Below are 19284 nucleotides of genomic sequence, written 5' to 3'. Positions count from 1 at the left end.
AAATCCGCAACAAGTCGATACAGTTTGTTTCCTTATAAACACAATTTGGCACGGCGCAATCCAAACGACTCACTTCGTGTTTCGGTCACGTGATATTTTCTTACAGCGATACGCACCGATACGGGGTTTCGCTCTTGTGCAGTCGACACTGTGCTGACGCGCCAGTGTCGTTCGTCCCATAACTACTGTTGGTAAAGTTAGCTTGTTGTATGAGGTGACTATTGAGTCTCTGGGTTAAACATGTATTCAGGAGAGTCTCTGATGGACTTTGTCAACAAGCAAGTAGCTACTGCTAGAAAACTCATCACGAAGGTTGAAGAAGCCTTGGCCCAGTTCGAGGAAGGGCTCGGTGGTCAGCGCAGACTGTCGGATATGAGCTGGGAACCACAGAGCAGCTCACACGGAGCAGGTAAGAAACACCAGCGGGACTCGTGCAGAGACGGACTGGGACAATAATTTTGCCCGGGGTCCTGTCCTGTTATTATTTAAGGCAGGGCTGTCAAACTCACACGGGGCCGACATGAAACTCTGGGACGGAGTCGGGGGCCAAACTTAATATTCTTTGAAAAAGTGACGGCAAATTTGCACATTTTTTTATCAATATATATGCAATTTTGAACCTTTAAATTTGGAAACAAACTTATTTCTGCATTAACGCTTAATGTGGAATAACCAAATTACACACGAGCAAGTCCGTTTTAAATAAAAGGTGGTATTCATTACTTGTGGTATATTCAGCATTTTTAAAATCTATTCAGGATTTATGTTTTCTTATTGTTTATTCATTTTTCATATTTTTTATTCTCCTTTTTTCCTCCTGTAATACGTGTCATCGCTGCTGTGACGTCTAGCTTTCCCCACTGAGGAACAATAAAGGGATTTTCTATTCTATTCATCTATCTGCAGCCTTTCCACTTCCTGTTTACTGTAGGTTAAATCTTTTCTCACGGGCCAACAACAAAATAAAATACCATTTTATCTTAAATGAAATTGCAACATCTCACCTGTTAACTTTCATGTTTTGGAGCAGAAAAAGAGCATAAAACCAACATATTTAAAGCTCAGTTTGCTCCACTGGTTTACTGAGATGTTTGCCTGTTCCAGCCAGATACCTGCATCATGGGGCTGATCTGAGTTGAGGAGGAGACTCCTGTTGTTTTGTTCATCTTCATCATGATAACATCATGACAACAGGTACTCACAAAGGTTTGTGCTGCTGAACATGTCTGAGCAGCTTGACCACATTGATGTTTGTCGGGGAGGAAAAACAACGCACCTGGCCCGCGGGCCTTGTGTCTGACACATGTGATTTAAGGTGTGTAGAAAGCTGCTTTCTTGTGTAGATCATCTCCAGCAAGCAGACCTCAGTTTTCTGACTGCCTTCTAGCCAGCCGTCTTTCGATTTTTATGGGCGCAACTACAAGAGAAATTACGGTGTCCTCGTTATAGAGTACCTTTCAAAATAAAAGCGCTCAAAACACATTTCAAAGGTTGTGTAAAATTGTGTCCGCGATAAAACTGCGTTTTATGATTTTATCTCTTTAAAAAATACTTTTAATTAAAATAATGAACACGATATAAACGTGTGTGTAAAATTGTGTGCAAGATAAAACCGTGTTTTTTATGATTTTATCTATTTAAAAATACTTTAAATTAAAAGAATAAACACATTTGTCTACTTTGCAATTCTTATTCCTCCCCTCCCTTTCATCCTGATCTGATGTGGCATTTCAAAAGAAAGTGAAAATTATTGACAATTATCACTAAATTCAATGGTTTCATTCTCAAAAACAGTCTAAATGAAGTGCAAATTTAACTATAAAGACAATTTTCACCCTATTCAATGGTTTCTTTCTCAAAAACTGTGATTCCACAACATCATTCCACGTCAGTCTTAAAGTACACACCGACTGCTAAATCCTCCCCAACTTTCATAAGGATCTGATGTGGCATTTCAAAATAAAGTGCAATCAAATATGACTTTAGAGACAATTTTCACTATATTCAATGGTTAATTTCTCAAAAACTGTCCGATTCCACAACATCATTCCACCTCAGTAGAGTAAACATCGAGGACTACATCCTCTTGAAATTTTATTAAGACCTGACGATACATCAGAAATTTTGTGAGGATGTATTCGTCTATGTGTACTTTAAGGCAGATGTGGAATGATGTTGCGAAATCAAACAGTTTTTGAGAAATCAGCCGTGGAATATAGTGAAAATTGTCATTACTGACTAGTTTCACTGCACTTTATTTTGAAATGCCTCATCAGATCTTTATGAAATTTGGGGAGGATGTAGTGCTCGATGTGTACTCTAAGAATGAAGTGGATTGATGTTGCGGAATGAAACAGTTTTTGCACCCATTTAGTCCAGATGCCATCACCGCTGCGCCATCGTAACACTGTAACACCTTTGTCCAAACAGCGTTCATATTCCTCAAGGATATGGAAAATAAGTGCAGCAAGGTCATCAGCTCGCCTGCCACTAGTTACATCCACAAATTTGACAAAATGCTCCTCGATACTTGTGGCTGTCTCATAGCGCAGGACGAGTGCGAGCGTCATTGGTTTCATCAACCATGATGGTAACAATAGGGGCTCTTCTGATCTCCATTTTGATCTCATCTTCCATCACTTCAGCAATAGCATAAATGAGGTCGTTTTGTATTCTGCCTGATGTCCCAGTAAAGACCCTGTTTGTGGTCAGGTGGTAATGCAAGTCGGCATCATGTTCAGCAAGAAAAGATAAAAGCTCCACATAATTACCTCTGTTTAATGACTGGGGGTTTTCATCGTGTCTCCTAAATGAAAGTTCCTGTTTACCCAAAAACCTGACCATTCATAGTTGCTTGCCTGAAATAAATCCTTTCCCCTGCTGTGACAAGCCAGCTAGCATTGGGGTCGGGACGACCTGCTCTCACAAGATCCATTTTTTTCTTGAATGGTTCATCTTGAAAATGGCGTGGCAAGTAAATCTGCAACCAAGTCTGTCCTTTCTCCTCTTTCAGCCATCATGTGTTCAAAAATACACGATAGCAGTCTATAGATACAAATCTCTGTGTTTAGTTTTGATATTTTGCTTAATGGCGCTAGACAAGTTCAAACTACTGCTTATCCAATCACAGGATGCGTTCATGTCAGCTTTTGCGTGGGCCACTCTGACTCGTGAGCTGATTGGCTATTGCAACTGGATTGTCTCTGTTCACTTACACTCCGAGCGGACTGCTCAGTTGATTCTGAAGACCTAGGGCAGACTTAATCTACCTGAAAATGCAAGCTAGCTGAAATCTGATTGGATAACACCCAACCTTGGTATTTTAACACTGGGAGCAGTGCAACCAAGTGGGTATAATAGGATATAAAGAAAATAGGCCAGTGAAAATTTTTTGATTCAAAAACATTTACCAAAGGAAAAAATACATTTACTTTTTTGAGTAAGTTTAGGCCAGCAGAGAAGGCTTTGCTGGCCCTGACTGCCCACCAGTGGTACTAAGCAGCAGTAGCTCAACAGGTTGAGCGGGCAGCAGTAGCTCAACAGGTTTAGCGGGCAGCAGTAGCTCTCAACAGGTTTAGCGGGTTGTCCAGTAATTGGAAGGTTGCAGGTTCGATCCTGGCTCCGGACAGAGAATTCTGCGGTTGTGTTCTTGGGCAAGACACTTAACCCACTTTGCCTGCTGGTGGTGGTCGGAGGGACCGGTGTAGGGATGGGTACCGAATTCGGTACTTTTTAAGGTACCGACCGAATTCCATAGTACCGACCGAGCACCGATTCACGTCATTTCAAACGGTGCCTCGTTTCGGTACCCGTCCATCCTAACGAGAACTTGTCGAGACAGCTGCGCATGCGCAGGAGCGTTTTGTCGTTGCTTGCTGTGAACCAGTTGTAAACAGAGCAGCATGGTAGAAAGAACGCAGGCTAAAGCTTGGGTCCACTTCACTAAATGTGATGGGTAACTGGATGATGAAACCAGCGACAACTATCTAAGTGAGACATCCTCATCTTAATCTGCTCCGGTAGGTAAATATAATTAGCTTGATATATTAGCTTCCGTTTCGCTAATGGTGCGTTCGCTTTCTCCTCGGAACTCCGAATTTCCGACTAGAACAACATGAACGCGCTCTAAAGTTTGGCTTCACTTTACTAAATGTGACGGGTGAAGACAAAACCAGTGACGATCTAAGTATGAGGCATCGTTTTAATCTGCTCCAGCAGCTAAATAAACTGTTTAAGATATCGTTAGCTTGATATGTTAGCTTCCATTGCCACCATTGTTATCAGCTAATGGTGCGTTCGCTTTCTCCTCGGAAATTCTAACTTCCCAGTAGGAAAAATCAAATGAATAAAGATGGCAAAAGGAATGAAGACACAGTAAATTTAGTTCACAGTAAAGATGTTTGCTTCAGTTTAATTATCAGCTTATAAAACTACAAGGGCAATGTTAAAATACAAACAGTTATATGTTATTTATCGTGATATTTATCAAATATTGTTATATATTGAGAAAAATATATATTTAATTATAAAAGAGAATTAAAATAATAAACACTCAAAAGTATCGAAAATTGGTACCGTTAAGTACCGGTATCGATTCATAGGTACCGGTAATTAGTACCGGATCAATTCAAATGTCAAAGGTACCCATCCCTAGACCGGTGGCACCTGTGCTCGGGCGCCTCGCCTCTGTCAGTGCGCCCCAGGGCAGCTACATGGCTACGTCGTAGCTCATCACCATCAGTGTGTGAATGAATGAATGATACACTGTAGTGTAAAGCACTTTGGAGTCCTTACACTGAGAATCGCTGTACAAGTGTGGGTCATTTATGATTGATCATTTAATATTACTAATCTTAATCAAAAGAACATATATAAATATATCCACAGTTAAACTATGATCAGTATTTCATTAATCCTTAAGACCTGCCAGAATTCGCCAGAAATTATGTTTACATTTTACATGCATTTTTTGGAGTATTTCAACTTAGTATACATCAATACAACCTTACATTCTAAATTTTAATTATATAAATGTAAAATGTTCATAGCAACTAATTATTTTACTAAAAAATGTAATTATCCATAACAAATTGAAAATCGTTTTTTGTTTTTACATATATTTTTCATTGTACAGAAATGACAAACCTTTATCCCTCAAAATTGTCAATGGCAAAAAGTTGCACACAATCCTTTCAAACAACAACAAATTTATTTGAAGTGCTTTTATAAGTTAGTTTCTGAGACACACTCATTTAAATAAACTATTTGTAGCTAATTTTTCAGGAGTATAAAGTTTTCCTAATCTCTCACTAATAATAATAACAATAATAAAGATTATTGCATTAATATATATGTGAGGAAACAGAAACTGAAACTTAATCACCCAGCGCTGTAATGGCATCAACTGCTTCGAGGAGGGAGGATGCACCATTTGGTAGGTCCATGATATGTTTAAACGTTTGTAATGGTGTGAGTGTGTTGGGAGTTTGTAGTAGGTGTGTGATGTGTGTAGGATGTGTTTGTCTAAATGTATTATTGCAAAAAAGCACAACGCTCTGGGACATGTTTAGCGTGTGAGATATTAGTGTAAATCCTCCGGTTTAATATGCAAAAAATAAATAAATTATATAGTTTCAATTCTACAAGCATTTGAACACAGATATGCAAATGGACTAAGCTATTCAGTGGTACTGGAAATGCTTAAACATTTAATTTCTACTACTAAATTGGAATGGTGACATATCTATTATGTACAGGTTAGCAATTATTTGTTTTAAATAATTTTTGAAAATAGACATAGTTGAGAATTAAATGCTACAGTGGCTTGCCATATACCTGCACACTGCACGGAGCAGACTTGAAGCAGCAACCTGACTTCGGTGGTTCTGCTGCATAGCACTGCAGACAGCTAAGAATAAACAGTGCTTGTGTGTATATATATTTATATATTATAGGGATGGGTACCTTTGACATTTGAATCGATCCGGTACTCATTCCCGGTACCTACGAATCGATACCAGTACTTAACGGTACCAATTTTCGATACTTTTGAGTGTTTAATATTTTAATTCTCTTATATAATTAGATGTATATTTTTCTCAATTTATAACCATATTTGATAAATATCACGATAACATACAACTCTTTGTATTTTCACATCGTCTTTGTAGTTTTATAAGCTGATAATTAAACTGAAGCAAACATCTTTACTGTGAACAAAATTTACTGTGTCTTCATTCCTTTTACCGTCCTTTTTCAATTGATTTTTCCTATTGGGAAGTTAGAATTTCCGAGGAGAAAGCGAACGCACCATTAGATGATAACAATGGTGGCATAGGAAGCTAACATCAAGCTACGTTATCTTAAACAGTTTATTTAACTGCTGGAGCAGATTTAAACGATGATGCCTCACACTTAAATCGTCACTGGTTTCATCTTCACCCAATCACCCGTCGCATTTAGTAAAGTGAAGCCAAACTTTAGAGCGCGTTCATGTTCTTCTATTTGGAATTTCGGAGTTCCGAGGAGAAAGCGAACGCACCATTAGTGAAACGGAAGCTAACAAATCAAGCTAACGTTATCTTACATTTTATTTACCTACCGGAGCAGATTAAATGAGGATGTCTCAGTTAGATCGTTGGCGCTGGTTTCATCATCACCCAGTTACCCATCACATTTAGTGAAGTGGACCCAAGCTTTAGCGTTCGTTCTTTCTACCCATGCTGCTCTGTTTACAACTCGCTCGCAGCGACCGATGACATAACGCTCTTGCGCATGCGCAGCTGTCTAGGCAAGTTCTCGATGTGAAGGACGGGTACCGAAACGAGGCACCGTTTCAAATGAAGTGAATCGGTGCTCGGTCAGTACTGTGGAATTCTGTCGGTACCTTAAAAAGTACCGAATTCGGTACCCATCCCTATAATATATATATATATATATTATATATATATATATATATATATATATATATATATATATATATATATATATATATATATATATATATATATATAGTAACGATGGGTAGTTTACATCTTACTTATGAACCATAAAATGTGAGATTCCATAGAAATATGAAATATCAATCTGATAGATCTTTGAATATTTTAACCAGAAGATCAGAACTTTTTATTGCAGTGATTACTGGACACTTTCTATTAACTCAGAGAAAAGAGAGAGAGTCAGGTTTATAATAGTTAAGAAATTTATTTCTACACAATTTAAACAAGTCTAACTGTAAACACTCTGTGTACTGACGAAACTAAGTGGAATTAATCAATTAATCTAGGTGGAGTTAATCAATTTCCCTCTGGGATTAATAAAGTATTTTTGAATTGAATTGAATTGAGTTGAATTAGACGTGAGATGAATGGTGTATGTGTGGAATGTTGTTATCAGAACTCTCGTATCCGGAGAAGCAATTAGTTCTGAGTGGGAGCGAATGTTTCGCTCTAAACTACGGTTGGTGATTTATAAAACACATTAAACGCCATCTGTCGGTCTACGTACCCACAGGGCAAGCCTCCGTTCAGATCCAGAATGTCGAGGTCCGTGGACCTTCCTTGGTACCGAAGCTGGTAGAGACAGCAGCAGTGCCGACCAGGCTAGTCTTGGAATGTTTCCAGGTCACGACAGGTTATTATTGGCGTCAGCGAGACCCTGAAGGGGTCGTGAGGTTCAGCTTTTATTCTGAAGGAACCGTTGCGGTCAGGTGTAACGTGCAACAGATTTTATCCAGCTTGTCAAGGTTCTTATGGTTGTAAAGGTTCCGGATGGCCTGTCCGAAACTTCTCTAGAATGCTTTGAACTGAAGTAAAGGTGACGTGGGAATAGTTTTTATAATTGTCTTATTTTGGTTTACTGGCGAATCAGAATTTGACATGCAAAAGAGGGCTTATACAGACACTACAGAAAACCACGCCTTACATCAGAAACGTAGGTTCTGATTGTATCAGACAAAAGGAAATGTGCAATGTGACTTAACATAACTCTGTGTCAACGTGTCTAGTGCAGCTGTCCAAAATTATAATTAAGTACTACTATTACGTCCCCGGCTCTCTAGGAGAGATGAGGAGGGGAGTAATAAAATTAGTGTGTGGGATAAATAATAGAGTGCTGTGTTGCTAAAAAACAAGGGATTTATTACAAAATGAATTAGGGCTGCACGATATTAGGAAAACCTGCGATATTCGATAACAGTGCTTAATATTGCGATATCGATATTACTGACGATAAATGAACAAATACTAAAGTATGGAGTGTTGATGTCATCTGGCGTGTGACGTCTGCTCTGGGTTCAAAGCAAACAAAAACTAATGCATGAATTCCATTACAACATAACATTTTTATTGAAATAATATGCAGCTGCACCTGCTACTGTATTAGCAGCAAAACAACAAACTGCATGCATGCAGTTTCTCAGTGACTTTAAAACATCACCTCCACCATAAAACTTTTTCTGATGCTCCAAATACAGAAAAACATCCCTTACCAGGCTTTTTTGAATAAATAAAAATTCAGAAAATAAGTTTAAATGTTAAATAATAGTTAACATCACTTAAATGCAACAGCAAATTATCTCATTGCTACTGAACATTTTCTCCACTTATGTGGTTATGATATAAAGCTGTTGCTGCAATTGGGAAGTGAACTGTGCTGGGCCAAACTAGGAGAATATTAAGATTTTCTGAGGGAAAGAGAAAAACAATTGTCTACCTTTCAGAAGATTAACTGGCAAAAAACTACATGGAAAATAAGTGAAAACGTTTGGTTTTAACCCCAAATTGAACAAGTTTACCTAAATCTTAAAAAGCAGCTTAGATGATGAAACTGCAACTATGATTCTGATAACAAGCTAACAAATTGAACTAGCTCCTCTTAAGATAACCAGCTAGCAGAGCTTCTGACTGACAGTTTATGTGCAGCAGCAAATCAACTATCCTGATTAACAAGGTTATAAAAGCTCATAAATGAAAAATCACTTTGATGTGTGGGGGACCTTTTCCAGGCCCTCTTTAGCAGCTCAGGGTGGGACTGGGAGGAGAGTGCTGTAGCCTTTTAGCTGGAAGCTAACCGGAGCCAGAAACCTCAGCACAAAGTGTGTTCGTTAATCTGAGCCAGCATGACGAACAAGGGAAGCGAGCGGCAGCAGAAAGCGGAGCGGAGATAGTGGAATTTTGGGGATACAGTCTGTGCTGGAGCGGGTGAACCAGGGGTGCGCGCACCACACTTTGGGAATCCCTGACCTACATCATGGCCCCGCCCTGTAGGAAGCCGCCGTTTTCGTTTCGCGCGCGTGAACCTGCGCGCCTCTAGCCACGTACTGCACTTGTACGATTCGTGCACGTACTGCACGATTCTAGTTATAGTCACACGAACTATAAGTTCACTATTAAAGACGAAGTGGAACCACGCTAGAAACACACAAGCACGCAGGAAGATGGCGCCACCACAGGGATGGGATTTCTTGATGAAATCTCTGGCAAAACGCTTTAAAACTGGTGAGGAGAAGCGAGACAGTTCGAAACGGTATGAAGCAGAGAAGCGTGTGCGTAGGTGGAATGATTCCTGGCGGTTTAAAGAAGACGGGAGGTGCAGAGAATGGCCGTGTTCGAGTTGAGCAGCGCCTCGCCTGGAAAACAGACGAGAGCAGACGGAAGCAGCAGGGGGAGTGGCTGAAAGCCGGCGTTTAACGCCGGGGACACACCGGCCGCGGAAGCGCCGAGAAGCGAATCGCTCACGAAATTCGGCCGCTGCTCGCCGCTCCTCAGTTCAGATCAGACGCGCCCCAGTCGAGGCGCGCCTCGGCTCAGCTGTAGTTTTTCTTTTAACTACTTGGTGTCCTCCATTTCCTCTCCGCCTTTTCTTAGCTCTTTTCCTCTACGTTTGTGAGAGAGAGAGAGAGAGAGAGAGAGAGAGAGAGAGAGAGAGAGAGAGAGAGAGAGAGAGAGAGAGAGAGAGAGAGAGAGAGAGAGAGGGGGGGAGGGAGAGAGAGAGAGAGGGGGAGGGAGGGAGGGAGGGAGGGAGGGAGGGAGGGAGGGAGAGAGAGAGAGAGAGAGAGAGAGAGAGAGAGAGAGAGAGAGAGAGAGAGAGAGAGAGAGAGAGAGAGAGAGAGGGAGGGAGGGAGGGAGGGAGGGAGGGAGGGAGAGAGAGAGAGAGAGAGAGAGAGAGAGAGAGAGAGAGAGAGAGAGAGAGAGAGAGAAAACCTATGGTATGAACCAGTTGTTTCTGCCAGTTGAATCTCTTGGAACCCGCTCCAATTCTGCAGCTGTCTCCTAGCAGTTTCTTACGAAATGGGTACGTAAATAACCATGTTTTTCGGGGGTCTTACAGCTCCTTGTGTTTCTCAACTTCCATAATTAATTTAAAGTCATCCATCTTAACTGCTTGCCTCAGACTTTCTGCCTCTCTGTCCTGTTTGCTCCGGTAAAAAGACATCCAAAACCACACACCCCTTCACGTAGTCACACAGGCACACAAGTTCGATGTGTGTGTGTGTTCGTGTGGTTTTTCTGCAGTGTCTGATTACGAACACATTTGACTATTGCGGAATTTTATTTTGAAATGCTTTATTTTGTTAAATTTACTGGCCTTTCTCTTATGTCTAGGTTTGACTTCCTGCCAGAATTGACGCGATTCACCCACGGCTCGCGAAAAAAATAGAGCAGAAGCCGAAATGATCGCTGCACGGCGTGGGCTGGAGCGCCGGCGCGAGGCGATTTCGCGGTGCTTCGGCGGCCCATGTGGTCTATAGAATAGCTTAACAAGGGCGCCGAATGAAGGCGGTCCCATTTTCGCGGCGCTTCCGTGGCCGGTGTGTCCCGTCGGACAGATTTCCCTACATGTGTAGCTCGGGGGTGACAATGGCTGAAGATATCGTGTTAGCATTCACACTTGTTCAATTTTCAATTTTAATTCTGGTGCCTGTTAGCAGCTGAAACACATCCTCACGTGCTTGTGGATATCATATATTCTATATGAAAACATGACTGTAATAATAAGTAAAGGTTATCAGCTGTAGCTTCAGTGTGCTCATAGGAAACGTGACAAAAGAACACAAAACACATTTCTCTTTATGGCCTATATTGTTGTCATCATCAACATAACGTGATTTACAGAATACATGTGACCTACTAACATTTCATGTTCTACCACCGGATGTTTGGATCAAAATATGAACCAATCAGATCTTAGATCAGGTGAGAGCCAGGTGTTTCCCGTCATCCCCTATGTTTTGCAGCCGGTGGAGAGCAACTGCAGCACCTTGCTCCAAAATCTGTGGCCGCCTTGATCTCACTGGGTTATCGTTGCCTACGTATGCACGACGTCAGAGCAAGTCGGCGTCAATTCGGACACAAATCTAACCGGCATGCACTGCTCGCCGATCACTGCTGATCTAATCTGCGCAGAACTGGCTCATCTCGAACACAGTCAACGTCTCGAGTACAGCAAAGCGAAATTGGTGATGTACTGCGTTGTATGCCATAAGTATGTGACGACAAAATCGAGTTTTGTTGAGGGAACAAACAAATTCACACTTGAATACGTTATTATGTTTGAATGTGTACAAAATAAAGGTTTATTACATTTAAAACGGTTCAGTTGTTATTTTGACTCGTTTCGGCAGCTGACCAGGGGGGCCGGTAGATTCTTGGCAGGGCCGGTAAATATTCAGAGTTACCGGCCCTGCTGGCTGGTTGGTTTTGAAGTTAATGTCCACCCCTGCTTGAGGTCCTTAAATCGTGGATCTAAGGCAGTCGTCACCTTTAATAAATAAAACATAATAATTATTATTGATGAAAATTTCACTTTCCAAATCTAACCTCCATAATTGTTCATGACTCCTTCATCTATTCATTTGACCAACCTACTAGATGGTTTTCATTTCCACTGCGCAGACCGCAAGAGCGATCTCTCTGGCAAAACCAAAAGGTGCAGGTGTCTGTTGTACTAACAACAGTTTGTTTGGTGTTCTGATGTGACCACAATCTCCCAGCACTGTTTTCCTGATTTAGAATGCCTACTCTTCAACTGTAACCCTTTGTACTCTCCCCGTGATTTCTCCTCATTTATTCTGGCCACGTCTACATCCTGCCGAGCACAGACATGCATGCAGCGCAGCATGCACTTGTGGATAAAATTTTGTGCGTGGAGTAAAAATATTGTGATTCCAGCATTGTTCCAACACTCACCAGACTGTATTTCAATAACGACAAACCATGGCCAAACTCAAGTCAGCTCAAGATGGAGTGCGTTTACATGCAACCAGTAACCCTTTTAAAACCTGAATATTCACAATAACCCGGTTCCGTACAGCCATGTAAACAACGCCAAAAACCCGGATATGCTCATAACCGGGTTTTTAAAAACCCGGTTACTACACCTGGGGTAACCCTTTTCTAACCCGAATGTTTGGTCGTGTAAACGCATATCGGGATATCCCCATCAAAGCGTGTGTTCTGCACATGCTCTGTTCGCAAGGAATCTTGGTCTTTTGAGTAGCGAGACGTCTTGTATGCACCAGAACACCGGAAGTAAACAACAAGTTGGGAGCAACATGGCGAGTCGCGGCACAGCACCACACTTTTGGAGTGACGAGGAAGCTAAAGCACAAACAAACGCGGTCGCTATCTCTTCCGAACTGGGAAACATGTTGTTGTTTTGACGGATACCGGAACAAGAAGAACCGGAAAAGACGCATATTGCATCTGGACGTAGTCCATACGTCCTGACGCTACCCCAATGTCCGCATTTAAATCGGGTTATGCAAGTTAGAGGTAACTCTTTCTATTTATTCTTGTAAACGGGTTATTCTGATCAACTCAGAAACCCGAATACCGACCTTAACTCGATCAGAACCCGGATATTGGCTGCATGTACACATAGTCATGAAGAAGGAGATTGCATTTAAAAACAAAGACACAGAGAGCTACAAAAGCGGTGAAATACAGGTTCAGCAGGGAGGTGAAAAATGCTAGATCAAGGTACTCTGAGAGGCTGAAAGAACAATTCTCAGCTAAGTCTAAGGAGCTTTGAAAGAAAATCGTCTGGACTTCTTTGAGTTGCTTGAAAACGTTTCACCTCTCATCCGAGAGGCTTCTTCAGTTCTAAGGTAGGGCTGGGGATATGGCAAAAATAGAATATCACGATTTTTCCAATATTTTATCACGATTTCGATTTTATCACGATTTTTTATCCATGAATAGCATAACTTCAATTGCGTATTAAAGAAGAGAAACATTGAATAAATAAACATTTATTCATATTAGGGATAATCAACACAGTGCTAACACATATTTTAAACTCACACCAGAGATGATAAAAGCCCTGAGAGAAACAATTACACAAATCAGTTTTTCTCGTTTTTCAAGTAACTTTACATAAATTAAAATCGTAAACATATTTAAAGTGCAAACATGTAAATTGCAAACGTATTGTGCAAACATTAACTTGTTCAAAATACTATGTAGCTCCCAGTTGCTCATGTAGTGGATAGTTAAGCTCAAATACGGCTCGGATGTGTGGCTGGGCCAGAGATCGCTTGTGGTAGCAAATAACTGAGCATTCTGAATATTTTCTGCAACAAGTCTCTAAATAAATTAAAATTTTCCAGTGCAGATTGGAGACAACCCATAGAAGCACTGATTTGATCTCATTTAAGAGAAAAATAGAACAGGTTAGATGCACCTAATAAATAAAATTACTAACAAACTCAGGAATCTTTCTTTGCTTCACTGTTTTGGTGCTGAGAATATCACTAATGCGGATCAAAGGAGATCCACAGATGAATGCACCTCTTATTTATTATTTGGAGACTACATTTACTGCAGCTGGCAGAGGCAGAGATTGTTTCTATTGATACACGGAATTTACAGAATCATTTTAAATGTTAATAGGGGAAGACTGCAGAAGGGAGCGTTAAAATACAGGGGGTCCCCAGGAAAAACAAGAAACACTACGAGTCTGATGAAACCCGCTGGTTTTCCATCAGGCAGTCACGGGGCAGCTCCAACGACCCAGTGACCGAGCTCAGTCCGGCTCGGCAGAGGGTGAACGAGCCGAGGCGACGTCCTGCTCTGCTTAAGAAGTGTTATTTTCCCGCTTCAGAAGAAGCGTCCAACGTGTTTTTACGCTTTCTCCGAGACATGTCATGTCGCTAAGTTGTTAGCTAGCGCCACGCGCTAACACGTCAGTAGTGCAGCGTAGCCTGCTGGAGGTTTTAAGGGTTCAGATGAAACACCCGACCTCTCACGCTGCTCACACATCGATCTTAAGTTGTCACTGTTGCGCTCACGCCGTAATACAGTATTAGATGCGGTTAAAGTCAGACATGAAAAAATACATTTTACATGAATAAGTGATGCTTAGCCTGGTGGGGGGGGGGGGGGGGGGGAGAACCTGGCCTAGTAAGCACTGGAGGAAATCCTGTCAAGATCGTCAACACTCGTTTATCTTTATGCTATTGAAACATGTAAAGCACAAAGCATTATATCCACTGCTACCTTTCTAATTTTAAACTCAGTAACTTATGCTGTAACTTCACCTTGCCCTGGCTGCTCCTCCTTGCTGCCCGCCGGCTGTGATCACAAGCGACAGCATAGTAGTTCCTGCTGCTTCTTCGGGAAACAGCGCAAAAATAAATAAATAAATAAAAAACTTGGGATCTTGTAGGCATGGCGGTGGGATTTCAGCCTTGGCCCGCCGCCATGGCTATGCCTATGTAAGGGAAACCCTGCGTTCCTCTTCGTAACGAAAACCTCATTGTCGCTCTCAGCCGCGGCCGAAGCCATGTTTGTTCACACACAGGTGAAAACAAGCGGGGCACTAATATATTACTATGACTCACTCTGATTGGTTGTATATATATAGAAATGATATTTTCTTCTTCTTCTTAAGGGTCAAACAAAGGTGTGTCATTCGCCTGAGGTAAGTTCCCTTTTCATTCAGAGGCAGAATTTCAACAGCAGAGAGCTGTGAATCGTGATAAAAAGGTCTCTCAAAAATGACAGACCGTCAGATGTGTAGATCGTAAAACGGTCTAAAATCATCATATCGCCCAGCCCTATTCTAAGGTCAAATGGCGGAGAGTCCCAGATTCAAACCCAGTGGGAGTTTCCCCCCGAAGAGGGAACAAAAGACCCCCTGATGATCTTCTACATAAACACATGAGCCAAGATGTGGGTGTGGGTCCTATTCAGCCAGAGTTTCAGGTGAGCTCATTGTGAAGCCTGGCCCCACCCTATCATGTGAATTCCTGAGGTCAGATGGCCCAGGATATGTGTGGGCAATGACTACGTTTACATGCAGCCAATATCCGGGTTATGATCGGGTTAAGGTCGGTATTCGGGTTTCTGAGTTGATCAGAAGAACTCGTTTACAAGCATAAATAGAAAGAGTTACCCCTAACTTGCATAACCCGATTTAAATGCGGACATTGGGGTAGCGTCAGGACGTATGGACTACGTCCAGATGCAGTATGCGTCATTTCCAGTGTTCTGGCGCATACAAGACGTCTTGCTACTCAAAAGACCAAGATTCCTTGCGAACAGAGCATGCGCAGAACACACGCTTTGATGGGGATATCCCGATATGCGTTTACACGACCAAACATTCGGGTTAGAAAAGGGTTACCCCAGGTGTAGTAACCGGGTTTTTAAAAACTAAGCACTAAGTGCTAAACACCTCTGGGAACTTCTTCAAGACAGTTGGAAAACCATTTCAGGTGACTCCCTCTTGAAGATCATCAAGAGATTGCCAAGAGTGTGTAAAGCAGTAATCAGAGCAAAGGGTGACTATTTTGAAGAAAATAGAATATAAAACATTTTTTCAGTTATTTCACCGTTTTGGTTACGTACATAACACCACATGTATTCATTCATAATTTTAATGCCTTCAGTTAGAATCGCCCAATGTAAATGGTCATGAAAATAAAGAAAACACGTTGAATGAGAAGCTTTGTCCAAACACGAGAATTTTTTTTTTTATTCACATTAATCTACATTTTGTTTTGTCTTTTATCCTGTCCAGAACGTCCACAGCATCATGTCTGGGAAAACAAGATGGCTCTGACTGACCAGCAGCTCTCTAAACAGAAATGGACCTCCAGTTTGGACCAGAAGGAACCAGAACCTCCACTGATGAAAGAGGAACAACAAGAACTCCTTATCCATCAGCATGAAGGGCAGTTTCTTCTGAAGCAGGAAGTTGTTACCTTCCTGGAGCCTTCTCCTTCTGAAGAAACAGATTGTCATGAACCAGAACCAAACAAGAACCAACCCTTGTGTCAGAGTACTACAGAAGCTGAGAGCCAAGATCAGGGTGGATGCAGGAAAGAAAACTCAGAATCAAACAGCAATGAAGAACTGACACGTAATAAAATATGCCAATCCAAAGATCACAGAGACAGTGTAGATGGTAAAAAACAAAAAAGGCACAAGAGGGCTCACACAGGTAAGAAGCCATATCCATGTAAAACTTGTGGTAAATGTTTTAGTGACAGTAGTGCCTTCACTACACACATGAGAACTCACACAGATAAGAAGCCATATCCATGTAAAACTTGTGGTAAATGTTTTAGTAACAGTAGTGCCTTGACTACACACATGAGAACTCACACAGGTGAGAAGCCATATCCATGTAAAACTTGTGGTAAATGTTTTAGTGTCAGTAGTTCCTTGACTAAACACATGAGAACTCACACAGGTGAGAAGCCATATCCATGTAAAACTTGTGGTAAATGTTTTAGTAACAGTAGTGCCTTGACTATACACATGAGAACTCACACAGGTGAGAAGCCATATCCATGTAAAACTTGTGGTAAATGTTTTCGTGACAGAGGTAGCTTTACTACACACATGAGAACTCACACAGGCGAGAAGCCATATCCATGTAAAACTTGTGGTAAATGTTTTAGTGGCAGTCGTTCCTTGACTACACACATGAGAATTCACACAGGTGAGAAGCCATATCCATGTAATACTTGTGGTAAATGTTTTAGTGACAGTAGTTCCTTGACACAACACATGAGAATTCACACAGGTGAGAAGCCATATCCATGTAAAATTTGTGGTAAATGTTTTAGTGTCAGTGGTATCTTGGCTACACACATGAGAACTCACACAGGTGAGAAGCCATTTCATTGTAAAAGTTGTAGTAAATGTTTCTCACAGAGTGCTGCTTTGATTTATCACATGATAATTCACTCAGGTGAGAAGCCATTTCATTGTAAAAGTTGTAGTAAATGTTTCTCACAGAGTGCTGCTTTGATTTATCACATGAGAATTCACACAGGTGAGAAGCCATATCCATGTAAAACTTGTGGTAAATGTTTTCGTGGCAGTAGTTCCTTGACTACACACATGAGAACTCACACAGGTGAGAAGCCATTTCATTGTAAAAGTTGTAGTAAATGTTTCTCACAGAGTACTGCTTTGATTTACCACATGCAAATTCACACAGGTGAGAAGCCATATTCATGTAAAACTTGTGGTAAATGTTTTAGTAGCAGTAGTTCCTTGACTACACACATGAGAATGCACACAGGTGAGAAGCCATATCCATGTAAAACTTGTGGTAAATGTTTTAGTAGCAGTAGTTCCTTGACTACACACATGAGAATGCACACAGGTGAGAAGCCATATCCATGTAAAACTTGTGGTAAATGTTTTAGTGGCAGTAGTTCCTTGACTAGACACATGAGAACTCACACAGGTGAGAAGCCATATCCATGTAAAACTTGTGGTAAATGTTTTAGTAACAGTGGTCACTTGACTAAACACATGAGAACTCACACAGGTGAAAAGCCATATTCATGTAAAACTTGTGGTAAATGTTTTAGTAACAGTAGTGCCTTGACTAGACACATGAGAACTCACACAGGTGAGAAGCCATTTCACTGTAAAAGTTGAAGTAAATGTTTCTCACAGAGTACTGCTTTGATTTATCACATGGGAATTCACACAGGTGAGAAGCCATATCCATGTAAAACTTGTGGTAAATGTTTTAGTGACAGTGGTCACTTGACTAAACACATGAGAACTCACATTATATCATTGAATTGCTAAAGCCTCATACTCCAACCCGAGCCCTCAGGTCCACAAACTAGAACCTTCTAGAAGTTCCAAAGACCAATTATAGAAGTCCAGGTGATGGCTCCTTCCAGACTGTTGCACCCTGACATTGGAGTGGTCCTCCTTTTAGCCTTACGTAGTCTTGACAGTCTGGACACTTTTTAAAAAACAGCAGAAGACCCTTTCATTTAAAGCTGCTATTTCTAAACATTGTATTTTCTTATATTTAACTCAAATTTGTAATCATCTTTCCTTTGTTTAATGGTATTTTATAAATACGTGACTTAGATTTTTATTTCTGTTTTAAGATCACTATGATTTTATGACTTAATGATTTGTTTTGATCTATGTGAAACACCATGTGATTTTCTGTCTGTGATTAGTGCTATATAAATAAAATGTACATACATGTGAAAAGCCATATCTAGGGATGCTCCGATCAAGTTTTATGCTTCCAATCACGAATTCAAAGAACGTTGATTACTGATACCGATCACACAGCTTGGCCAAAAATTTCCTGTGAAGTTAAAATGTTTTTCTAATTTTTATTCTCCCTGTGTCTTATTGATTTTTAGCTGTTATTTTTGGGAATTTTGTTGTATTTCCTTTTTATCTTTTATCTGTGTTCGTCCGACATGATTGTATAACGCGGGTTTAATTAACTAACATTTCTAGTGTACAACGCCTTGTTTGGTTGTAATGCCATGTTGAATGCGCTTTATTAATAAAATTGGATTGGATATTTACATCTTATTGATCAGTTCATATATATGTAGCCAATCCTTAATGCAACAGTGTTGTAAACTTCTACCTTCTACTACCTTCTCAGATGTACCTAGGTTTGGTGCAGGTTGTGTTTATTGTTTCTCCCAAGCCCCCACAATGCGGTCAAAAATTGAAGCAAACCCAGAATTGAAATAAATTGCAGTTCCACCCTCATCCGCTGGGGGCTGGTGTCAGAAGCGAGCAAATCTTCATTGACTCCCATGTTAAAAATACCAATTTCACAGCAGAAATAAACATGTTTACAGCCTGGTACCAAAACATGCTTTTGGTTTAAATGATCTAGTTTACACTCATGACAACTCTGAGGGGGGTGAATTTTTTTCTCACTCTTCTGTTTAAATGTATTAAATGCCTAAAATTCTGTATAAATAATGAACATCAAACTCACTTGACTGCCGCCTCAGACCCACGTGACCACAGCTCCATGGAA

General features: G+C 40.8%; 1 protein-coding gene across 1 annotated transcript; it reads left to right on the top strand.

Moving 5' to 3' along the window:
- The first annotated feature begins 113 nt into the window (after positions 1-113).
- LOC129163635 (zinc finger protein 271-like) lies at positions 114-18026 on the top strand. The gene is made up of 2 exons (XM_054741598.2): positions 114-409; positions 16027-18026. The coding sequence occupies exons 1-2, from the start codon at positions 241-243 to the stop codon at positions 17904-17906; spliced, it is 2049 nt and encodes a 682-aa protein (XP_054597573.2). The 5' UTR covers positions 114-240; the 3' UTR covers positions 17907-18026.
- Positions 18027-19284: the final 1258 nt, after the last annotated feature.

This window comes from Nothobranchius furzeri, chromosome 18, assembly GCF_043380555.1.
Source record: "Nothobranchius furzeri strain GRZ-AD chromosome 18, NfurGRZ-RIMD1, whole genome shotgun sequence".
Lineage (NCBI taxonomy): Eukaryota > Metazoa > Chordata > Actinopteri > Cyprinodontiformes > Nothobranchiidae > Nothobranchius > Nothobranchius furzeri.
The sequence above is the reverse complement of the archived record's forward strand: the minus strand, read 5'-3'. Positions and strand labels throughout refer to the sequence as shown.